Raw genomic sequence first — 26114 nt, 5'->3', positions numbered from 1 at the left:
AAATTTTAATTTTTTTATCTTTACCCTTCTCTACCGAGGCGAAATGAACTTGATAGCCATAACAGTACTAAAGTTTCTTTTTCTTAAGGTGGAGGATGGTATTAACATTATAAAATTGGCAGTGTATGGCCTATGGAAAGATGACTGCCACATTTCAACTCCAGCCGTGGTCTTACTCATAAGTGTGCAATAACTACCTACAAATAAGCAAAAATAATGAAAAACATATTTAAGCGTCTGAAAATGTTACACTTCCTATTACAAACCACGTGTCACACAATCAAGGCAAATTAATTTGTCGGTAACATCGTATGCACAGGGAACACTTATAAGTGCGCAAAAAGCGCGTCGAGTCTATCCATTCTGGGTAAGACTAAAGGGATTTGGGAGCGGCGGAAAGTATGACGTGCGAACGAAAGACTTCTTAACCAAATAGGGAGAAATTGCGTGATAAAATATAAATTTAAATTACATAACCAAAATAATTTCCAGCGATGATTGTATTACAACCACCACCACCACTGTTGTATGTTTCAGAGCATTTTTTGTCTTATACCTAAACTGAGTACTAACTTACGAATACTCAAACACACACACACACACATACATACGATGTTACTTTCCCGGAATTAGGAACATACACTCGCGGCTCTGATTTAAAAAAGTACAACGAACGAGGTAATACGGAAAACCGTAATATTAGTGGCAACAGTATTAATAGCAGTAATATCGAGCCTATTATTTTTTAATTCAAGACCGAAGAAGACCATACTAATGCCAGGCATCCAACTTTTCAAAAGACGTTACTACAACACAAGGCCAATTCAGAGCTTTATTGGTTAATAAATGTTTAACAATTTACCCCTAAATAAATTAAATACGTTGTCAAAATGTTTCTGTTTATGTTTTCTATACAAACCTAACGAATCGACTGGGCTCGGGTGGATAGAATTGATTATTTCATGCGATGTCGACATTGTGACCTTACCAACACTTCGCAGTTGGCGTTGTTTGTTTTTAAAAAAATCAGAAAAAATATACTTCATCAGAAAAATCACGCTTACTTTCCATAAAATAAAACCCAATCGAAACTAATCTTAAGAAAACTTTCTAAAAAAATAAGACCTTCATAAAATAATGGCAATTTCGAAAAATACGAAAAAAAGCAACAATAAAATTCTTCCCACTTGAACACACTGGTGACACTGCGCTGACATCGTTATAGTCAACTGGAAACTCAGCAACTATTCCTTGCCGTTAAGAGTATCATTGTGTCAGCAACTCACTCGCCAATATCTCTCACCATTCAAGATTATCCTCATGACCCTCCGCTATGAAAGGCCAAGGATCTCTCCGATCGATTTTGTGTGTGTGTGTGTATTACACGCTAATAAGGTGTTCTGGGCTGGAAAGGCGAAATATAGGATTTTCGATATCAAATCACGACATAACATCGAGGTGTGAATATGATTTTTTCCCCTTACCCAAACAAAATGACGTGCAGCTCGATGGAACTAACACGGAAGCCATACGCCTAGCACGAAACACGATAAACTGACTTTTTCACCTATTATTGGCTCTGATGTTTACTAAACGACAATATACGATAATGTTTTAATATCTTAAAAAAATCCACGGCGATAACTACGGTGCTCATTTACATCAAACTATTGATGGGAGACTGACACTATGCAAATGATTGCTCTGTTCATTATAGCTGTATAGTCATGCGTCCATGAACGGCTAGAGCTAGACTGTTTTGGTTGGTAATGATAACGCCAATAGGATTTTTCGAAAGTTCAGTGTAGCTCTAAATATGACTTTTTATAATCTGCAAGACGCTAATTTTCACAATAAACAACCAGTTGGTATAATTAACCTTACTGAATAGTCCTACTCTTCATCTGTAATGTGGTAGTGACTTTCAATTCTCCAATCTTAATATGTTTCACAATACGCTGGAGCGTTTTGCATCGTGCGCTTGTGTAATCACAAACTGCATAAAAATGCATCGTGCTCATAAATACCTTGCTCTCTTTCGGGGTAATCAAATTCAAGAGGCACAGGCAGCATTGACCCACATACGCAACGGAAAATGGATAGGGAGAGAAGTCTCAAGGACACAGCAACACTTAAAAAAAAAATCAGTAGACGTATGGCAAGATCTTGATACAATATAAATAGAAGTATGTCACACCGTGGAAGCTTACGCTCTCTCTTGGGTGCACTCCAAAAACACTCACTTTTTCCTATAAACTGTAATTTTCAAAGAGCATGAAGACAGTCTGGTTAAGTGTGTATTTTTAAAATACTTTTCCTACAAACGGTCATTTTTAGAGTACGAAGAGAGTCGAGTTATGTATATACGTATATAAATTACAGCCCTCGAAGCACGGAAAGGTCAACTTCCGTACCTTTATGGTGCTCATACCTAGATCGTGCTCAAAGGAACCGAATCACGAAAGGCGCCGTGTCACGCAAAGGGTCATAGTCCCATATATTAACTTCCGTGCATGAGGGCAACCTTCTTAACGTGAATTTATATTCCGTTCATATCGATTCATACAATTAGTTTGATAAGGATAAGATTTCCAGTAAACTAACAAATGTACTACTTATGCTAATAATAATATTCAACGATCTTAACAATACAATGTTACTGTTTTAGACTTATTATCTCGAGAATGATAATGCTAACAGTAAAATAAAATCCACAAGTATACAATAAATTGATAACTACATTAACGATAAAAACTTACTGGATAATTGTGGATTTTTATTACAAAACCTTTTCAAGAACCTTTTCAACCTTAGCAATAATAATAATATACACTGATAATTCAACTGAAATAAGACTCAAAGTAACAGTAAAAGAACAGAAAATAAAAAATTAAAAATCATGAAAAAATTGGGAAACCGCCGAGCTAACTCAGATACCCTGTGATCGAGGAAAAAAAAGAAAAAAAAAAAGGAAGAGGGGTATTTTAGTTATATTACTGCAATCTGCACAGATTGTACATTAGTACTGAGAGAGAGAGAGAGAAATTTATTTGACTTGCCAAAGCAACAGCTCTCTCACTCCAGACGAGATGTTACCCGATCGAACTAGTTCCTCTCGTACGGCAGCATTTCATTATTCATAAGACGCACAAAGGAAGACTGCTTGTTAACATTGAACAGGTTTTTATTTTTTTTATTAATTTTTTTTTTTTTTTTTTTTTTTTTTTTTTTTTGACGGAGCCTTAGGACGCAACATTACATTCCTGAGTAAAATTCAAGACAGGGAGTCGAAGGCTGTCTTCAACGCGATATTTCGCAAGCGACTGCCATTTATGATCACAACGCCCTTTTCACCGGTGACGTTCAACAGAGGCACTTGATCAATACGAACAAATGATATATTCACGTCCAGTTCTCCTCGTACGACTTTCAAATGTAAATATGGTGTTCAAACCTTCATATAAGAGACTTAAAATTCCAATCGCAAGGTTAAAAAAAAAAAAAAAAAAAAAAAAAATCACAACCTCTTGACAAAAATCCCCGTTGCACCGTAAAAGTAATGTAGCAATTCTCATTTGGAGGATAATTCTCTGCATTGAGAACAAAGCATTCCATGGAACTGAAAACTCGTTATGTATAACACGAACACCCAAATTACCACAAGTCAAATGCACGTCAAGGTAATTATAGTGGCCGATGAACCCCCTTTTTATGATGATCTTGCGTGCTATGTAAACAATTAACTCTACATCCAGGTAATAAACGACGCAGACTCATTATTCAGGGCTAATCAAGGGGAATAAAAGTAGGAGGTGGTGCGAATGTCCCAGTTTGTATATCCAAAGATATACTACTGCCCTACATTTCCATAGGAAACATGTAGACATCGTGGGCCAAATATTTACTTTGTTTATAAACTACATTCAGTGTGTCCTTGAACAAACCTGTTCGTGTCCCTTGTGTAAGCCTGTCATTCTGGTTCCCTTAGGGGCCCAATAAGGTAATAAATGGGAGACTAATTCAGTTTTTTTCTTATTAGCTACTCGAATTCCTGGTAACACTATCCCCGAACCCAAACTTCCTCCAACCCCCACACAAAAACACTCACTGATCACCGCATCAAAGCCCACTTCCACAAAATTGGATATCAATGGTACAGCGAGTAAAATATTTATGGAGAGAGAGAGAGAGAGAGAGAGAGAGAGAGAGAGAGAGAGAGAGAGAGAGAGAGAGAGAGAGAGAGAGAGAGAGAGAGAGAGAGAGAGAGATTTCAAATAGTGGAGAAGACTTCTCTTGACACCTTGTCTCCAAATTTAGAACTCAAAATAACAGTACACGTATAACCTTAGAAATATACGAAGGAACGAATTTAAGGTTTCATACATAAAGATGGTTGAGTAATGTAGCCAAGAAATAATATATACATATTTAATAAAAACCAACATCAATATTACCTCATTACAATTTACTTGCTTAACGATAAAACTAAATTTCATCGGTATGAGTCCGTATTGAAAGCCTTAGTTTAACTCGGCATACTGAACGTCCAAGCCAGGATGCAACGGAAAAAGGCGAGTGTTCTAATCTAAAACACCTGATTAAAAATTTCACGTACGAATGCTTACGATGTAAAGAAACGACGCATCCCACAGCCAAGTCCCTAAGAGGGACTCATTTTTCAACCTAAAAGGCTCCCTGCCAATTAGGTGTTTAAGGTACAGCATTTATTTATCACGGCTGACTGCAATATTGGGAGCGCCATATAAATGGATTTAAACAAGCTAAGTATAAAGTTTCCATTTGGAAGGAATATAAGAATTCCACAGACTGAAAAACATATGCAAAGTGGACATCCCTGCATGGAAAGTCAAGGCAAGTATAGGGTTTATTACATTAATTATGAAAAAAAAATTATTAGCAACATAAAAAAATATGACAAAATAGTGACCCACACATATTTCACCAACGATGACTCATATACCACCAGTGAAACAATTTATAAAACTTTTCAGCGATAAGAAACATTACTCCTATCGCATCCTGCATTCTTCAGAAATCTGCACTGGGAGATCTGGCACCTGAATGGGCAGCGAGTGCCCAGTGCCAACACGTGAAGATATCTCTCAAATAACCGGCCAACTACGTACGTACCCCTCTGTGCACTGTCCACGTTTCCATCTCGTGAACACATTTCTTTGTTTAACTTTATTTACACAGACATTTTAAATTTTAAACAATATTCACACAGACATTTTAAATTAAGAATTACAGTATTGCTTAACTGCTTCCGTGGTGCACTATCCATAAGCATGAATGCTTATGTTAATAGAAATTAACGCGTTTTGATACAAAGTTGTCCAAAAGTTTAAATCACAAAATAAGCCCTGTACGATGTCCAGTGTCATTTGTGAATGTGCACCTTGGCAGGTTTAAATATAAGGGCTAAATTATTGATCTATTTTGATTGTTTCCTTCTACGGGACTGTCATCACAAGTAAATAATGCATACATATACATTACATACATACATACATACACACACACATACATACAAATAGACAAAGCGTGTATGAATATGTGATAAAACAGTTACTATTAAAATGGGCATGGGCATGAACAACAAATGACTTGTGGAGATGACTTCCACAACACAATGTATCACAACTGAACTCTTGTGGTTACACGGGAAGAAAAACGCCGATAGAAGCCTTGGCACTGAATGCAGCTCAAAGGCAACTTCTCATTAACATCACTTGCCCAACCAACCAAAATAAAACACCGCCAAGGAGGAAACAAAACTCCGTAAAGTTCAATGTTACAGCAAGAAGCCATTCAAACAGCAAGAAACGCCGACGACAGGAAATAAGTTTCCACACTGAATGTTCCCTTGGTAACAAGGAAGACTAGATAAATTCCTGACAGAGAGAGAGAGAGAGAGAGAGAGAGAGAGAGAGAGAGAGAGAGAGAGAGAGAGAGAGAGAGAGAGAGAGAGAGAGAGAGAGAGAGAGATATTCAGTCACTTCATGTCAAGGACACTAAACGTCGACGGGGAAAAGGGAAAATCCATTTACCAAAAAACATTACATCGTTACCGTTCTCCTTTATAAGAATATGAGAAAAATAGGAAAATTCAGTACACAAACTACAATAACATTAAAACTCATTGAACAACGCCAGCTCTAACACGCCGAAAGGAGCACAGACTAATGAATAAGTACCGCCCATTCATTTTCCACGGATCTGGCACAGTGCCAAATAGGTCACAAGACCTTGGGCTTATCACGACTAGATAGCAAGCAACTTCTAAATTGAAAGGAGCTATCTGGCGGTGATAGCTGTGGCAGACTGGGCGTGGAATTATTTTTCACCACATCATGGATACCCCCGACTCTCTTCTGACGGGTGTGCTCATCTTAATAAGACTTGGATCGATCGGATTTCTTCTGAATTCATTGAGAGAGAGAGAGAGAGAGAGAGAGAGAGAGAGAGAGAGAGAGAGAGAGAGAGAGAGAGAGAGAGAGAGAGAATTTTCCCATTGCCAATACCAATATCCATTAATACATAAAATCTTTTTAAATATCTGTAATGAAAACACTGACCAAATTAATAATTTACGACATAAATCAGAAGTCCAGTACTAACACACTGATGGTCAGTATATCACTAAAACTAGTATTTGCGTTCTACTAATGAAACCTGCTTCTCTATTTATTTATAGTACGAAAGCAAGACTTCACTCATATAAACATTTGCAATTACTGTACCAAACTTCACAGTCCAAGAAGGTTTAGACATATCTGCAGATCTGCATGGTTAAAGGAGAGAGAGAGAGAGAGAGAGAGAGAGAGAGAGAGAGAGAGAGAGAGAGAGAGAGAGAGAGAGAGAGAGAGAACATAGTAAAATTCCTTTCTTTGTTACCATCCAACCCAAAGGAAACCCTGGTCTAGAGCCTGCAGGGAACCAAGGCAAAATACCTTGGGCCAAGCCCCGACTCCACTGACCCCCTACCCTCCTCTGCACAGCATCCCTCGCCATCCTATACCCTCCCATCCCATACGTGGCAACAGCATCCGCAGATCACGTTGAAAGCGGCGTGGACGGAGAGGAGCAGCCGGAATGTAGTAGACGCGACTATGGGTGTAACCAAGTTCAAGCTGCTATGCTGGAAACCCATGTTCGGATCCACGTGACACGTTGCAGCCAGCTATGGTAAGGGTGGGGTAGGGTTTGGGCAAGGGGTTCATAGGATCCCGTTCCCTTCCCCCTATCGCTGATCCACACACTCCCGCCCACGTGTGAGAATTCATGATAAAACCTCGATGTTACATAATGCAGTGAAGGGCATAAACATCTGGCTATTGACCGTTGGCTAATTAGGAAAAAATAGTACGGTTTTGCTAGCTGGAATAGTGAGGGTTCTGGGGTCTTAAAGTAGTCACCCAGGCCATTCCATTCTCTCGCAATATGTTATAGAACTGTTCGCACTGAATTTCCTTATGAGAAATCCTGTTACCTGCAACAAGGAAGTCTGCAATATGAGTAACCCTGAGAAATGGGACGACCGGTAAGCTAATGGTGCGGTAGCGTCTTCCTTATGTTGATGCTACTTCCTGCTATAGATTAATTCCTGTCACATACAATTATGTCCACCGTACATCTACAGGAGCTCCCGTAGATTAATTTATCTTCAAAGGTAAACGTTTGATTCTTTGTAAACAAGCCTTGTACTGTGTATATTTCCTAAAGAACCGCTGTTAAAGATATGCTCACTGTGTAATTTGCTAACCCTTTGCATAGCCTTGGGCGCAAAGTTACCTCACTCAATGGTTATAATTACAAATATATATGTAACCAAACAGGTTGGCATCCTTCGCCATACCTCCTAAGCGCAGAATCCCTACATCTTTTGATCGATTCCATCCACCAAGCTATTACCTTAGCGGTATCCAACGACCTTGCCTTTATCTCACAGGCAAATTTGTTCCTTACTTTCATTTCGGCTAATACTTTTTTTCGACGTTTTTACTGCTTGCTACGCATTACTCATAACATCAGCAACCACTCAAATAACAGCACCAGAGGATGAATCTTCGCGGAAGTGTGCAAGTGTCGAAACTTAAGAATGACTGGAATGATTCGCCTAAAAGCCACAATTTTGTTCGGTAATTCAACTCCACAAATATATATTTAAGTTTACATAATTAAACTTCTGTATTCTCAGCTGTCTTCCTCCTTCCCACACTGATATCCTATTTATTGGAAACTTGATAGTTTAGTCTTTAATGACCGAAATAAGTTTTTTTTTTCAACAATTAAAGCTAGTGTAGTTTTAATACTCCTAATTGACTGACTTTTGCTCCTCAAAGAACAGACTGTAAAACGAGCGATGCTGTCAAGAACAGCTGTGAAATTGTATGTTACCACAAGTGCCAGTGGGCGACCTCACCCAAGTCCCCAGGCTTGTACGTCACAGACCATCATCATACCTCGTTAGTAAATAACGTTATCGTCAGCCAGTTTATCAGTGGTATACATCATTTTGCGTTGATACGGTCTGATTACATTTTTTTGGCTGAAATGATTACGCTGAAGTCAGCAACATCGACGGCAATGTGTACAAACTAAAGCAAAATCAAATTGGCCTTCTAAACCTTTCAAGATAACCCAGATAACAAGGACCATTTTTTGTCTTGAACCAAAGAAGAATATTGTCAGTTGGGTGGGGCAGTCAAGAGTATACTGTCTAACCAATAATGAAAGGCAGTTCCTTCCAGTTATGGAATTATTCAGTCATCTCTAAGAGCAGAGGGCCATAGGACGGGCGAAGCAGTGTCCCTTTTCAAGTACCGAGGGATGGGGTTTGACCGCTATTTAATTCATGAATTATATCACTACAATTCACAAGGTCGCAGATGCCATGGCTTAACCAAGAGGCTTCTTACACACACAGTTATAATTTTTCAACGACGAAATAATTCCTCTCAAAATCCCCTACGCCCTCTTTCCTTCCTTCCACCCAACGCACCGGCTCCGCCAACCCTCTCAGATCAATAAACCCGTCCGGGAGCCGACGCAGACACCATTGCATTTGCAGCACCTCCCAAATGGGAAAACACCATGACGAAGCTCATCGTATGCACCAACGAGAGCCAATAAAAACCGTAAATGACATGTATCCGCGGTTCATTAAAACCAGCAACATATGCTAACAAAATACACTATATCCAAAAACATGACTCGCATCAAACCATCTCTAGGTTAATTAGCTACGGACCATAAAATTTAGACCAAAAGCCAAGCGCTGGGACCCATGAGGTCATTCGGCGTTGAAAGGGAAAAAGAAAGGAAAAAGGGTTTGGATGGTTAACAGGAGGAAAACCTCGAACTATGAAAGAACTGTTAGGTTAGCACCCATGGAAAAACAATAATGGAAAAACAATCATGAACACAGTGGAGGAACTGGGTAATACTCTGCTTCATTTCATAACTGTTCTTCTATAAACTTAATCTAGTTGCAGTGTTTCCCATCAACTCTGACGTCTATTTAAAAAAAAATACTCGTTAGAATTGGACCATCAGCTCTGACGTCCATAAAAAAATCGCTAGAACTGCACCACCAACTCTGACGTCTATTACACAATTGTCGTCAGACCTGGACTACCAACTCTGACGTCTATTACACAATTGTCGTCAGACCTGGACTACCAACTCTGACGTCTATTTGATGAAAAAATAATCGTCAGAACTGGACCATCAACTCTGACGTCTATTAAAAAAAAATATCATCAGAACTGGACCATCAACTCTGACGTCTATTGAACAAATATCGCCAGACCCAGACAATCATTCTTTCACTGAAATAGGAAAAGCTAAACAAAAGTGTGTAGAAGTGAAGTCTGAACCATACTTAATTTCGAAAAGCCATTACAAGACCGCTACCGATCAAGCACCATCGACATCCTGAAAGTAAAAGTAAATATCGCGCGACTGCGAGCGATACTGATACGAGGAGAGGATGACCTTTCCCCACATCCAGCCTCCCTATTTTTAGCGCGTGGGGTTGCTCAAGCATTCGCCGACTTGACCGTTAAAGTTGATAAGCAGGAAGATTTAAATTTCCTTTCAAGGCCACGCAAACTTGATGACGCTTTGGGTTGCTCAGACCATGGCAAACCACTGCTAACTATTACAATCCTACGTGTCAGTATACGGACAAAAGTATACTTGACAGTTTTTATAATAATAATTCTGACCCCATTCGAAAGAAAGGAGGGTCTTGGAAAAACTGCGATGCTGACGATATGAATTTTACGTGACTGTTCCCTTGCTTGGCTTCGGTGCCTTGTCACGCGAAGGGACTTTTCATGGACTCCTTGGGGATGTTATTTCTGTAATGAGTCACGTTACCACCAGATAAGACTGCGTAGTTATTTCTCTGTTTTCAGAGGTGCAGGGGAAAGACTACATTCAATGCAGTAAGCACAGAGTCAGTTGAATTATCGTTTCGAAAGAAACAATTTAAAAGCTTCTCTGGACAGTCTTCCACTATTAAAAATAATGGTTTATATAGTTAAAAAGGCTTTATATATATTGCATTACAATTATTAATTTTTAAGCTGAATACCACAACACCGTTTGCGAGACGAAATATATTACTATTATTATTCAGAAGATGAACTGTTTTTCATACAAAACAGGCCCATAGGGACCACTGACTTGAATTGAACGTCAAGCTTCCAAAGAATATGGTGTTATTAGGAAGAAGTAAGAGGTGGTCAAGGTAAATACAGAAAGAAGAGACTAACTCTGCACACTTCCCATATATTTTTATTATTATTATTATTATTTTTTTTTTTTTACAGAATTTCCATTCTCCTCTGGTTCATTTCTCGAGGCCTCGTCAACTCAATTGAGTCTTCCCTGATTTCGAGGAAGAGATCAGTCTGATGATATTGGATGCACGCACCACTCCCCTATCTATATACCTTGGGAATTGGGTTCACGAAAGGCCGCGGGCAAAGACCCAATCTCCAACCCCGAGAGAGAGACAGATTAGTTTTCCTTTTGCAAAAAAGGAAGGAAAAAATCTCGACTGGAAATTCCACAGATTCCTACATTAATGCTAAACAGCTATTTTTTAATTACATGTTTTAATATCAATTCCATCTCTCTCTCTCTCTCTCTCTCTCATAACAACGCAACCAAGCTTGTCATCAACCGCCAGGATTATTCCAATGACGAACACCAGGATTAATAGAAAATACTATTAATCCTGGAAGAACACAAAACAAGAGCGGTACAACCGGTGCGTTTCAGAGTATTGTCAAGAGGTTATGAGTAAAAAAATACTTGCGTCAAGAAAATTTTTTTTATCAGGTAAACATTACTGTTATCAATGTGGGTCATACATTATCTCCACCTGTGTCTTACACAACCCCTAAGGGCAGTCGAGACAGAAGAAAAAACAATAAAAATTAGAAAAATAATACACAATAGAAAAATAAAAATAAAATAAACATTACATTAATAAAAATATCAATAAAAATAATAAGATATAAAAATAAATATGTAAAAAATAACAATAACAATAAAAGTAACACAAATATAAAAAAAACAATAAAAATAATAGAAAATAAAAATATGAAAAATTTGAAACCAAGGTAAAATACATATAAAAATCTGAAACAAACCAAGTAATGATGAAAATCCACCCATTTCCAAAACTGATATCATCCCGCTGATGCAACGTTACTATACGCCAACTTACTTTAAAAATAACAGGTCTCGTGACAGAGAGAGAGAGAGAGAGAGAGGAGAAAGAGAGAGAGAGAGAGAGAGAGAGAGAGAGAGAGATGCCATACCTTGGCTAGCTGGCTGACAGCATCAAGGACTGAAGACGGGGAAAAAAAAACTTCTACATAAATAAAAAGACGTGCCATTTGCTGTCCCCGAGGAAATGACATAAGGGGAACGTACTTTCAAAGATACAAAAATGTCTTATTTCTCTTGATCCACTAGAGAGAGAGAGAGAGAGGAAGTGGGAAGAAGAAGAAAACCTGCTCAAACCGGTTGTCGTTCCTGTCTGGGGAAGCTCTGGTATGAAAAGCCGGCGGCGTCTGGCCCCTGCAGTAGAATTATCTAATCACGGCGTACCAAAAGCAGACTTTTAAATTCATTCCGCACACGTCAGCATTCAAAAAAGAAACAATAACACATTAAATGGAATATAATCCTGACTTCTAGTTATGATAAACATTGTTCATAGTTTCTCAGGTAACACGATAACCATCATTTTGTAAGGTTATGTAATGAAAACACCAAACGTGACAGACAATCCCATGTTGAGAGAGAGAGAGAGAGAGAGAGAGAGAGAGAGAGAGAGAGAGAGAGAGAGAGAGAATAACAAATCTGGCTATCAATACGACAAATGTTATTGCAGTGACCGAATAAACGGCAACTAAATTAACCCACCTAACCCAGACAAATTTGACAGAGAACATGTTTTTTAAGCAATTCTTTGTTGGGGGAAAAGATATTTGAAATGATAGCCATTCTAGATATCAATACAACAAATTTTTATTGCAGTGACCGAATAAACGGCAGCTAAATTAACTGCCCACCCCACCCAGACACAAATCTGACAGATAACATGACACTTTTCTTCCCGCAGAGGCTGTTGTAATTAAGGTCGGCCGAGTTAACTGACGTATATTGGCAATACGATGGGGAGAAGGTGCTTGTTGACACTTCATCCCGGTGTCAAGCAAAACTAGGACGGAAGTCTTAACATCAATAGCTGACTGAACATTACACTTGACATAATATGACGGAATGGAAGCAGGCCCACAAAAACATGCAATAAGAAACTGCTAGAGATCACTGATATTCAAGACACGTGAAAATTCGAGGAACTAAATTAGAACCTCAAACATTACCTATCAATCAATAATGAGAGTTTACGTCACTATTGATGCAACAGCAGCACTCAATATCGATTTCATACGGCAATACCATCAGATAACGAACGACAATCTAATCTTTCCGCGGATTCTATATTTACCTTATTACGGCAATAGCATTAGATAAGAAACTACTAGCTTATCTTTCACTGGAGCCATTATCAAAAACTGTCAACAAACAGAAGCGAAATTATTCATAGCACTCAACTGAATCGTGATCAATACCTTATCTTTACTTTGTACTTTACACGACACATGGCAGGGTACCAATACAGACTGAATCCTTAGTAACAAAACTGTCTTCTGACCTTGTCTCACTAACCCATAACACTGACTTTAGGCCCTGAACATGAAAAACCTCGTGACATTGACCTACAACATAGTCCTTATCGGCCGAGTATAAACATCACTATAGTCAACTAATAAAACATTTCACACAAGAACTACAATATAATTATCTAAGGCCTTCCCATCTAGGGGCAAAATTAGAGAGAGAGAGAGAGAGAGAGAGAGAGAGAGAGAGAGAGAGAGAGAGAGAGAGAGAGAGAGAGAGAGAGAGAGAGTCAGCAAGCAGAGGTGGGCACCTATCCTCGGAGAATGTCACAAGTCAAGACTTCAACCATGGTAATCATAATTCATACTACTATCATCTGCAAAAGGGAAAACCACGTCCTCTTGGAGATATGATCAGAATTTCAATAGCTTATCAAATAAAAAAAATCGTTCTGGCTAAAATAAAGCCTATAATCTACCCACAAGCCTTGGTGCAAAGAAAATTTTGTCCCTGACTTACAATCAAAAGACAGTTTTCCGTTAAAACGAAAAAGGGATATTGCTTAAAAAACAACACGTATGTAAAACAAAAAAAAAAAAAAGGGTTAAAAAAAAAAAAAAAAAAAAAAAAAAAAAAAAAAAAAAAAGTCTACTGCTTGAAAAACAAAAAAGGTCAATTACCCTAAAAACAAAATGGGGATGCTGATTAAAAAACAAGAGCAGCCATGTTCGTAAAAACAAATTAAACAAAACGGCCTAGAGCCTAAAAACTAATCCATTAAAGCCACATGATTCACCTCCTCGGACGGTGGGGAAGGAAATTGGCAGCTAAATGTGTTCCAGCAGCCAAGTGCAAAAAGCCGGGTAATTTTCATGTACGAAATAAACGAAAACAAAACAAGTACAACCGATAATCCAGCAAGAAGCCAAGATGAGATTTCACATTCCTTAGCAGGCAAGGGAAGCACGGTCTAGGAAGCGTGAGCCTAAAACCAGTTAGTTACACAGGCTCACGTTGAGTAAGAACGTGAAGCGTGAGAGAAGAATGAGACTAAGATGTGGTCATTTCTTTGGAATGAAACCCATTTGTCATTCCCTGTACTTTTAATGAAGTGAGATATCGTCTTTCTGTATTTCCCTTTATCTTCTCTTTCTTTTATTAATGACCGCCGTATTCTTCGGAAGCTTGAATTTCAAGTCAGTGGCCATTTTGGGACTGTTCCATAAGAGTAGGGTTAGTTTCCTGAATAATAATAATAATAATAGAGTATATTCTCCTACTTAATAACAACTTGAATACATAGATACAAAATACTGCGCCATAACAACTAGTGTGTATTTGATCAAAACAAACATACAACTGCAACAGGGAGGATTTCTCACAGCAAAAAAGAGGGATAGCTGGGGGGTGGGGGGGAGAGGTTCTTGGCAGCTTCTCCATAATGGATATTTACAAACAAGAGCAAAAGCCAAACCACGACTACAAAAAATTTACTTCAAACCACCAATGCGAGGCGAACAACAACTTTGCAATCAACTCCTTGAGAGCAAAACAATAAGAAGCCCAAGTCTCGATATCCGAAACAAGGAGGAGAAACAAAACTAAAACGTCATTGCTGTTCAGAATACAGCAGCCGCATCACGAGCCCAGGTACTAATGGCAAGTGTCCCTCCTCCCAACCTTCGCGTCAAGGTCACTGCTATTCTAGGACCCTATTGCATAATGGCACACGAAGTACACCATTCTTTACCGGTCGGGGGAATCACGCGACACAGAAAAAAGTAAAGATCATTCAAATGCAAACATCAGGTACACATGCTAAAGTCAGTCAGGTTACGTGACAGGAAGGCTTCGCCATATAAACGGAAATCGGTCAGTCTAGAGTACTGTCACATATTTAGTCTGAGGACGAACGTAATTCATTGTTTAAAAATGCTTTCTTACATATAGTCTTGCGTCTGGCGTATGCATCTTTGCGTCTCTTAAATCCGATAAGAGACAATTTCGAAAGTGCTAGACGCAGAAGTCCTTTCCTACGGACCAAAGACTAGACTCAACACACGGAACTTATTACATATGGAACTCCCGTGCCGCAACCACTACAGCAAAGATGTGGCACATATGAGGACAATATTAAAGAATTCTCGACGGCATCCAGGCAGTTTTATCCTCAAGGTCAACACTGAGATGGAAATGGAGGCAGTGGCGTGTGTGCTGGGAAGGAAGAGAAAAAGCGTGGGGGGAGGGGGAGGGGGTGGGGGCGGCTTTCAGATTTACCCGCAGTGCGTCAGACATCAGGACAAAAACGACACGTTTTTATAGTATATGGGTTAATAAAACCATGAGAAGGCGACAGCATCCCGATGAGAGAGAGAGAGAGAGAGAGAGAGAGAGAGAGAGAGAGAGAGAGAGAGAGAGAGAGAGAGAGGTGACACAGAAATCTCTTGAGGTCAAGGGCTTACATTACAATGTTTATACAATCCTTTGCACAAGAACCCCGCCCCCCACAAAAAAAAATCACCTGTGCAACAATAGTATCTACCATCCTGGAACCATAATGGTATTAATATCGGGCGCCCCCCCCCCCCCCCTCCCTCTCTCTCTCAACTGCTCTCAACCTGAGGATAAGATACTGCTGCTTTAAGATAATACTCAAGCACTCGTATTAACAGCGGTTTCAGCATCATACTTTGCCGGGCTGCCCGAGAACAGGAACCCGTGCAAGCACAAGAACAACTAAAATTAACCTCGAATAAGACCCAGTGCAAGTAAAGGAAAAATTAACTAAAACTAAGTTTGACAGTTTTTTTGTCTAATTATAGAATTCAAGCAGCCAATCTTAACAACATCGTAAAGTAGATCAATATCAAACACTAGTTTGTTTTCAGAGTAGCAGTTTGGTAATGACCGAAGATGGGCTATTTTTTCTTGGTCTTAACATTTATAACTATCCTTCTTTTATTATAATACACTGTAATCACCTGAAAAGGAGACCAGTAGGTCTTGAAACTGCAGTGAATTTTAACGTTTTTAATATATTTCCAAAATACAACTGAATTCGGACTAGTTCTTACAGTACGACGAGTGTGCGTATTCTATTCAATATTTAAGTTAAAAAAAATCAATTTTCAATGTGGCCTAATAAAAAAAATAAAGAAACTGGTCGTTAACAAATAAAATTAAACTTAAATTTCAACTAAATCCAATGCTATAAAACAAAGACCTCCAGCCCGAGAGAGAAAGATGGAGGTACAAGTCTCATGAAGAGAGAGCCACAGGCTTCATGACCTTCACCTTCAGCCAAGGACATTATAACTGTGCCTGGACGCACCGTTGGCACCATCGATCCAGACAGGCACTCCAGAGCTTCACATGACCTTGGCGGAAAGTTGAAAAAAAAATAATTAAAAAAAACAAGGGCGGAGGGACGTGACGATAAACGAAAAAAAAAAGTCGATGAAACGAACGAAAAAACTAAGCAATACCTCAATGAAATAAGATATGAATTAGAAATAAGATATAAATTCGAGGAACGAATTAAAACACGATGCAATACCTCAATGAAATAAGAAATAAATTAGAAATACGAAATAAATTCGAGGAACTAACGAAAACCTAAGCAATACCCCAACGAAATAAGAAATAACATCAATGAAAAAAAAGGAAAAAAAAACTAAGCAATACCGCAATGAAATGAGAAATAAGAAAAAACTGAAGGAATAAAAGGAAAAACGAAGCAATACCTCGAGAGGTGAGACTGGAGGAACGACCCTCTCAATCATGGATGATAAATGGGTCTTCCTCTGAGACCGTCCCCTTGCATAAGCTACCTACGTCATTAGAGAACGGACAGGAAATAAGGGGGTGGGTGGGAATATGAATGTTAAGGGCCATGTTCGTCAATACTCCTATAAAGGGCTGTAATGATGAACGAAAAAGAATATACTGCAACCTTCTCAACAGTACATCTTTAACAAATCTCAGATAGAAAATGTCAAATTGAATATGGAGGTTACCTTAACAAAAGACTATCATCAGGTTAAGCTGTTTACATCGTCTTAAAAATTATAAATAGAAATAAAACAGGAATCCTGAGTACAGGAAGGAGAGAGAGAGAGAGAGAGAGAGAGAGAGAGAGAGAGAGAGAGAGAGAGAGAGAGAGAGAGAGAGAGAGCACTCACTAAAGATGTAGTCCCAATGAAACTAGTACAAAAAATATACCCACTGCTAAACATATCCAACTGCAAATAAGCTACCGCAAAATAACGCCTATTTCACTCTCGATAGGAGATACTTGTAGAGCTTCGTACGCTATGATTACCATATATGGCAAAATTCTGAAGCCATCACTTCCTGGGAAACCTTAGAAAATTGGGCGGTTCCTTTTATGACCAAAAGAATGTGCACACACATGTGGGCAATCCCATGCGCAGGTAGTGACCAGAACGGAGTAGTCCATACAATCTTGAACGCCGATGAGACTACACAGAAAAAGTAATTTGATACGACTGAAAATGGTGATTATTAATGATACTTAAAAAGTCAAGGGCTGGAATATTGTAGGGGGATATGATACTGAAAAAATGGTTTGTTTTAATGGCAAGAATAGAAGAGACCACGGTACGCTGAAAAGACAGTATTGAAATAAGAGCATTCGTAACGGCCTGACACCGAAAAGGGAGAGCTTTCTAACGAAACTTACTAAAAAAAAGATGGGGCGTTTGAATATTACGAATGGAAATAAATCGACAATCTCCACCACAAACAAGAGTGGAAATGGCACAAGGAAATATTCATTAGAGCTCCACCCATAACTATTCCTTATTTCCACCACCTCGACCCCACCCGCCTTTAAGCGCGAAGGGAGTGGCGAGAAAATCATCCACCTCTTCCACCAGCACGAGATGCGACCAGACGTATCGATCCCTTGCGATGGCTCCTTCCCCACCTTCCCAATCCCCCCACCCACCCACCCACCACGGACAACCCACTACTCCCACTACCGGCTCATCTGCGAGCTTACGACACGCACCATTTTCGCCTAATATATCGCTTTCCTGTTTTCAACCTTTTCCTTTAAAGGACCCGGCTGCCGGATTTTCTGATACGTGACAAGCCTGGTCTCGTAATGGCACAATTCGCCTCTGCCTAATGAAAATCTCAAATAAAATAAATATATAGTATATATATATACACATATATATATATATATATAATATAAATATATAGATATATATATATATATATATATATATATATATATATATATATATATTTCATCAAGTATCGTCTCTCATGGTGTGGGTACATCTTTCAAAAGTCCTCCAACACAGATCTTCCACATGCGTAACAGCGATGACAACGATTAATTAGTCATCATACCACGAAGGCAGCTACTTCAAGTCACCGCAAACATCGAGGACTGCCAAAATCGTTCAGCACATGAATAAATAGGGCTTGCGCAACGTACATTAAAAATAGACTAGGCTAATACACGAGGGAGGCTGCAGTGTTCTGTCTGGGCATGGGAGTATGGTGAGGGTAATCCAAACTGAAAGGCGACCAATTTATTACATTAAATAAGGGCTATGAGCTATAGCGATAAACATACTGGAAATGCAGTAATTCCAATGTGTCGTTTACTCTTGGCGGAGTGGTGAAGTGTATGTTAACACAGACTGAGAGATGATGCCTTCCAGGTTTTAAAACAACCACTCCACCAAGGTCAGGATACTCAAACATAACATAACGTCAAATACTGACAAGTTTTAGTAAACAGAGCCCCTCAGTGACGTGATCGGATTGGCCTGCCACCTCGGTGGCCGCGAGTTCGACTCTCGGGCATTCCACCGAGGGGTTAGAGATGTGTATTTCTGGTGATAGAAGTTCACTCTCGACGTGGTTCGGAAGTCGCGTAAAGCCGTTGGTCCCGTTGCTGAATAACTACTGGCTCCATGCAACGTAAAATCACCACAAACAAAAACAAGCAAACAAAATTCGCTAAACAACATTGAGTAATCATTTCGATCCTGACATCATACCCATAGATCTTTAATATGGAAAAAATGCCAGCAATAAAAAAAATGGAAAATGCCAGCAATGTAAAAAAAAAAAAAAAAAAAAAAACTCACATGAGAACAGCCCAGTCAACAACCTTTTACAAAATGCTACGGCAGCGGTAGACTAAATAAAAATGACAACACTTTGCTGCCTCAAAGAAAAAATGTTGATACGAGAATGACTCATCGCGATACATAAGCCAAGACGACCATCAACTTCCTCAGGATGTTAAGCGACTGTCACATGACTAACCACGTCACTGATCAAATGTGTGGTACTAGAGAGAGAGAGAGAGAGAGAGAGAGAGAGAGAGAGAGAGAGAGAGAGAGAGAGAGAGTACATTAAGCCTAGCCACACTGCAGAGCCAACCAAGGTGTTTCGTAAGTGGTCACTCCAAACAAAACAACCTTCACGTGGGGAGCTAGTGAAACTGCACACACAATCACGTGATCAGCTGCGAGCTCAACCACTACATGCTTATAAATAAACTGCACTGTGTAATTTCAAAACCCTCTTTTGAAAATCATAACCGCTTTAAAACGTTGGGTGAGACTAACGCCTATGCTTTTCTCATGAGGCAAGCATCATAAAACCAGTTGTTCCTCAGGTGGGAAAACAACACCCAAAGCAACGTTCCATGGAAGGCATCCAAGGTCAGGGCTGAATCTTTCATTTCCCTAAGGCAAGATGAACCTGTGGCTTATTCAACAAAATTAATTTAAAATTTTATAGGGAGAATATTTGAACATTTAGTACATCATACACATGCAAATTCGTGGTCGTTTAAACAAAGGCGCCAAAGGACACGCTAAAACTACGGAAAATAACAAGATTCATAAACATGACAAAAACACTGATACCAAACTCGGCGCACAATATGCAACAATCTTCTTGTCATCAAAAATATAATGTCAACAGACGAGCAGCTTTAAAAATATCGTGGCACATATCTGCAACAGTGCTGAGGCGTGGCAGGTGTTCTGCACAATTCAAAATACCAAACGATGCAAGAGTAAATAATCAACAACTTGCTTTCCTACTCGTAGGCAAGCAAAGAACACCAATAACTTTCACAGCCAAAGGTTGCCAAATCAACCTATTCTTCGAACGCACATTATTCAAAGAAATAGCAGGTTTATCTACATCCCGCGAGGTTTCCTAGAACGGTGTTAGGAAATATACAAGTTTTTGGTGCCTTTGGGTAACTTAAGACAAGAAATAGATAAATGCAAGTGGATGCATAATTATGAACACACACAGCAATACCTATACTTAACTACTACGATGAAATAAGTGGTGAGAAACTTAAGCGCAAGGTCTAAAGAATACCAGGTCAGACCGCTTCCGACCAAAGTAAGGACAATCTCGCGCATGACGTCACGAGCTGCATCTGGCCGAGGTTCAGGTAAAAAAATGTCATCAGTCAGTATTTGACTTTTACCAGAGTGAAGAACAAAGAAGCTCTCTTAGACCGGATTCAATCCTTTAATTCAGCAGTACCTGAAGATTAACGGGGACCTCTCTCACCCAAGGTCGTGACAGAGAGAGAGAGAATGGGGTGTGGGCAAACAATTCCCATAGTGACCCTTCATTTTATTGTTTTCTTGGTTTTCTTTTATGGCCACATACCAGTAACGTCACAAATATGCGCAGTAACACTGAGACGGTCTGACCTGGTATTCTTTAGGACCTTGCTTAAGCGTATGTTTATTTACATTCTGGAAGTAATCATGAGCGATGATGACGCTCTGGGAAAAGAAAACGAGTCGCGACAACATTCCTCCAAAGCCACAATAAAAAAAAAAAAAAAAAACTTGCACAGCTGCTGTGCTGGTCCACCCTCCCACACTCAATCACGCGCGCTCCGCTATGAGGCGGCAATCATAAAAACATATTCGAATAGAAATAAATCAACAATTTTAAACTCACCGAATTCTGCTACACAGGCTGATACGCCCCCGTAGATGAAAGGGCGCCAATCGCTCCGGCCCATCCCACGTGTGCAGCGCCTGACGAAGACAAAGAAACACTTATTAAAAATCACTATTACTAGAAAATAAAATAATTCAAAGTTTAAAAACTATGGCCTAGAGAAAGACAACGATACCAACTTGCAATTAATTCAAGACTAGGGATTCTTCTGGAAAATTCCAAAACTTCGCTAAGCTGTGAACAGGCACCAAACATATTACTCGTATTCAACCTTGCTCTGTCTTAACTGAAGGGAAAGAACGTGAATTCAGGCAAGAACTTGAGTGATTAATACAACTTCAAAAACATAGATGATGATGCCCGGCTGACAACAGAATCACAACCAGATAAATAAGAGAATCTGGGTGCATTAGAAATTTGATGAAATTCGGGAGATTACTATTAGATCCAATTCAGTACGCTCCTTGTATTCAATATTTCCAGAGTTGTTTGAATGGGTATAAAATTCGGGTGCGACCGAGTCATTTCTACTCTTCCGAGCCTAACAAACTTAATTTTCATTTAGGTAAACAGCTCAACGCTATCTGAAGAACGCTAGTGGCATAAACTGGCGCCAAAAACTAATTCATTCTGAATTTAGCTCTGCCAAATCTCACCGATCTTCTTCACAGATGTGCCCACGATAAAAGCGCCAGTTATTGCCGCAAGTCTTAAGCGAGCCCTAAAAGCTACCTGTTCAGTCTAGTTTTCCACCATGACAAGGGTGATCAATATACAAACAATTGCTATATGGAGGTTTTGACATTGATTATAATTAAAGAAGACATGCTGCTCGATCTAACAAAGTTTGCCAACAGGGACACTGCAATTTTCAATGTACTATATCCAAAAATAATAATGTTAATCATTAGCGAATAGGCATCGATATTCGTGACAGGATAGTATTTCAAGGTCATCTTAAATCTAATTATACCGTCCATACTAATAAACTTGTAGGCCACCTACCTTCATGTTTCAGAATTGTGAACTGTTGATTGTTTACTCATATGCTATTTAACATTTACAGGCATTATAATGTTTTAATTTTGTTAGCCTGATTTTCCTTAAACCACCAGTAGGAGCCAAAGAAACAGTTTTTCTTGTTTAACCAATTCTTGTTAATGTATATGCATATTATATTATATAACAGATTATTCGTGATGTGCATTTTCTAAATATCAACTAAAAATTGTTGGAGGTATGTTCATTGGTTAGCATTGGCTATGATATATACACATTATGGAATGCTCATATGTTGAAAATATCATGTACCTATTAAGATATGAGCATCATAAAAAAAATTTCCGAATAAAATGAAGGTAAATTTTAGAAAATACGATACCCTATATGCATAGCATTTTTCTATGTTGCATATACACATCCAATGTGTATATACTTGGTCAATGTCAACCAATGAACACCCCCTCCCATATTTTATTTAAGAAAATGCACATTATGAATAATCTATTTGATAATATATAATATATAATACTTGTACATTTGAGAATTGGTAAACAAAGACAGTTACTTTTTTTCTTTAACTGGTGGTATAAGGAAAAAAAACGTCATAACTCGATGATACGTTCAAAAAACAATGACCAACGTGTCTTATGATTTGCCAAACCGATACATCTGCCACATTTGGCACACACCCCATACAGGCTATATATATAAAGCACTAATGACGGCAACAACACGAGGAAACGTCCAGAAGTATGTACCAAACCCATCCCGGTTAGTTTGCAAAAATATATAAACGAATAAAAAAACAAGAGTAGCTACAATTATGTATAGTTATTCATAACGTCAGACCTAAAATAAAAACTAGTGACGGAATGTGACTGTAGTTTGCATTTAAAACAGAAGGCCCAACTGAACGGTCTACTGCAAACTTCCACTTTGTTGTTAGAGTCAGGAACCCACAGCATTCTTCAGCTCATATTGGAGTCACTACTGACTAAAAAGCTCACGGCTGCATTAATGTTATTCGACCAGAAGAATGAGACATTCTAAATTAATTAAATCTGACTTAAGACAGGTTACGTTACCCGTATAGTAGTAATTAAAATTAATGTAGTCAACAGTAAAGACCAATTTATCACAAACTGACATCTGTGTAAATGAAATATAAAACTACGAAGTAAAAACGGGAATATCTTTGATTAATACAATTATCTACTGTACAACGCCCATTTACCAAAGCCCCATACAATGAACACAAAGGAATGTATGCCTATCTTTCGTGGAAAACCTCAAATTCAATGCGCTTACGAAGGAATTTCACGGCGAATAAAATGCTTAAACTAACCTATCATAGGTTATTTCACCAAGAAATGGCGCCATATTGGCATTTACTACGAATATAATAAAGAACTTCACCTACCATACGGTATGGATGGGAAGAGGGCCACTAGAATAAGCCTAATGGTGGTGCTTTTTTTTGTGTGGGGGGGGGGGGGGGTTACTCACGACCTACCTTATTAAGCCTTACGGTGTCTTTCGAGAAAGTTGGAAAATCATTCCGATTGCCAAGCGGCCTCTTTACAAGAATTAAAAGCGAATATTTAATTACCTTTATACGTTAACACAAACAGTGCCAGGTACAGATAGGCCTATATAGAATAATAATAATGGCAAGGTCCATTTAAGCCTATCGGCTCCCTACAATAATGCTACGTAAGCTGTGGGAATGGCCTCGTTTTCACGCCATAACTTTTGACTAACATGCCTATTGTTCAAGATCGCGTATGCCTACATCATATTCTCGTTAACAACATCAACGATAATTCCGGGGAAATGAAAAGCTAGGCAGCAGACATTCACAATTGCATCACCTTCCCAGCCAGACTACGGTACCGTCAGGGAGGTTGTTCCACTCCTGTGAACGCTCTCTGAAAGAACAGTAATTATTGCTTAGAAAATGGCTCTCAAAAATACATTACCTCAAAGAAAAATGTGATGCCGCTACGTAAGGAAAAAATATAGAAATCTAAGGTATGGCGAAAATCACACAGATAAGGTATACTGTTTATAACACAAGATAAAATTATGCGTGCGATGTTCTCTCTTCAGTGTTTCTTTGCCGACTGAGGTCGGGAGCGAAGAACGAGAATTCAGGGGCTCGTGGTATTACCACCGGCGAGGGATCCAGGGGGGAGGGGGGTAGATTGACGCATGCGCTGTAGCCACTCGCGACGCAATCACCGCCTTGCCATATAGCGGTCATTGATTTTTCTCGTTTTGGCAGGTATAGGCTACACTGATAATACATACACAAATTACTTGTATGTGAGGACATATCGTACTGGTGAGTAATTACGTTTATTAGGTAAGACTAATAGGAATATTGACTTACATGACATGACCATTATAAATAGAGTAGCCTGCAACATTTCTTAACGAAATATCGATAACCAGCTAGTACGAGAAAGTCGATTTTTGTCATTGCATTTATTTATGAATACATGTTTTATCAGCAACCCACTGCTCGCTCCGTCGCCTACGATGGAATGTTAATTCCCCTCAAGTCATTTTTGCCATCTGAAAAAAAAAATAATTATTCAGAACTCATTGCTGTATCTCTTAGGATGTTCTCAGAAATGAACGAATATACAATAATCTTCCTCAATGTAAAGCAATTTAAAGATCTTCCAATCTTTACCCCGACCGTAGCTGACCGTTTTACTATGTTGTTCATCAGTTTGGATTCACTCCAGTAAAAAATGATAATAAAATAAAAGCCATACATACCGATTGTCTTCACACACACACACACACACACACACACACACACACACACACACATATATATATATATATATATATATATATATATATATATATATATATATATATATATATATATATATATATATATATATATAGTATATATATATATATATATATATATATATATAGAGAGAGAGAGAGAGAGAGAGAGATGGGAGAGAGAGAGAGAGAGACGAGAGAGAGAGAGAGAGAGAAGAAGAGAGAGAGAGAGAGAGAGAGAGAGGTGATGGTGGCGGAAAGCCAAAAAAGAAGAAGAAGAAAAAAAGACTGTAAGATCTTAATCAAATAGATTACAGCAATCGCTTTCCAGTTTCCCATCTGGTTTTCGTCAGTTATGAAAAGACGACTTCATATATTTTACTTTCAGCTACACGGCCTTGTGAAGTACCAGTGATAAAAGGCCAAAGCGTACATTCATTTATTCTTCATCATGTCGAATTTCACTCTCTCGTTAAGCCTAACGGTGATCCATACATCCCTGGGGAAGCATTTGTGCGCCAGACTGTCATTTATATTGTCTAATTACTTCAGATTCATTTCTCTTCGTCTGACCTTCATCTATACTGGTGAGGTTTGATAGTTCAATGCACCTGCATACTCAGTTATCAAGGAAGTAGAGGTTCAAGTCTTGAAAATAATCTAAAATTTACATGGTAAATATTTTTTATTGCTTACCCCACTCTGTCATACGTTCAGTTCCAAACACTGTGCTGGCCCGGAAATAAGTTTAACACATTTTTCTTTAGGCTAACAGCTGCCATTATAGCTCACGCATTAGAATGTAATTATCAACTAAAACCAACCCTCTTGTAAAGTAATTATCTATCGATAACTATCTTGCAATATGATTATTCATTCATAACTAAATATAAATGAGGACAATTTCGGAAGATATTGGTTGACGAGCTAAAAATGTTGGATATCAAATTGTAAAGCAGTTGAATGATTTCAATTCCACACAGTTCCGAATAATGTAACACATGGTAATTTAACCCGTTTACATTAAAATTTGGCCATCCTTGTACTGTATATATCGGTTGATGACTGGTAATGCCTAGAAC

At 38.7% G+C, this 26114-nt stretch overlaps 1 protein-coding gene and 1 long non-coding RNA gene across 3 annotated transcripts in view; both read right to left on the bottom strand.

The window, feature by feature from the left end:
- LOC135197100 (mitochondrial uncoupling protein Bmcp-like) overlaps positions 1 to 24370 on the bottom strand; it is a 33650-nt gene extending 9280 nt beyond the window's left edge. Inside the window, exons 1-2 of one of the 2 annotated variants that reach the window (XM_064224061.1) lie at positions 24207 to 24370; positions 21223 to 21302 (exon numbers count right to left, since the gene is read on the bottom strand). In XM_064224061.1, the coding sequence (XP_064080131.1) occupies positions 21223 to 21286 (64 nt within the window). In that variant the 5' untranslated portion in view covers positions 21287 to 21302; positions 24207 to 24370. Of the gene's footprint in view, positions 1 to 12066; positions 12164 to 21222; positions 21303 to 24206 lie in introns of those variants that run through there. The other variant, XM_064224062.1, reaches the window with a different exon arrangement.
- On the bottom strand, positions 4203 to 11739 carry LOC135197101 (uncharacterized). Its single transcript, XR_010310555.1, has 2 exons — positions 9697 to 11739; positions 4203 to 9652 (listed from the first exon to the last, which is right to left on the bottom strand). It is a non-coding gene; the product is annotated as an uncharacterized LOC135197101 (long non-coding RNA).
- Positions 24371 to 26114: the final 1744 nt, after the last annotated feature.

This window comes from Macrobrachium nipponense, chromosome 18 (assembly GCF_015104395.2).
Source record: "Macrobrachium nipponense isolate FS-2020 chromosome 18, ASM1510439v2, whole genome shotgun sequence".
Taxonomy (NCBI): Eukaryota; Metazoa; Arthropoda; class Malacostraca; order Decapoda; family Palaemonidae; genus Macrobrachium; species Macrobrachium nipponense.
Note: the sequence above shows the minus strand (reverse complement) of the source record. Positions and strands in the feature narration are given on the sequence as shown.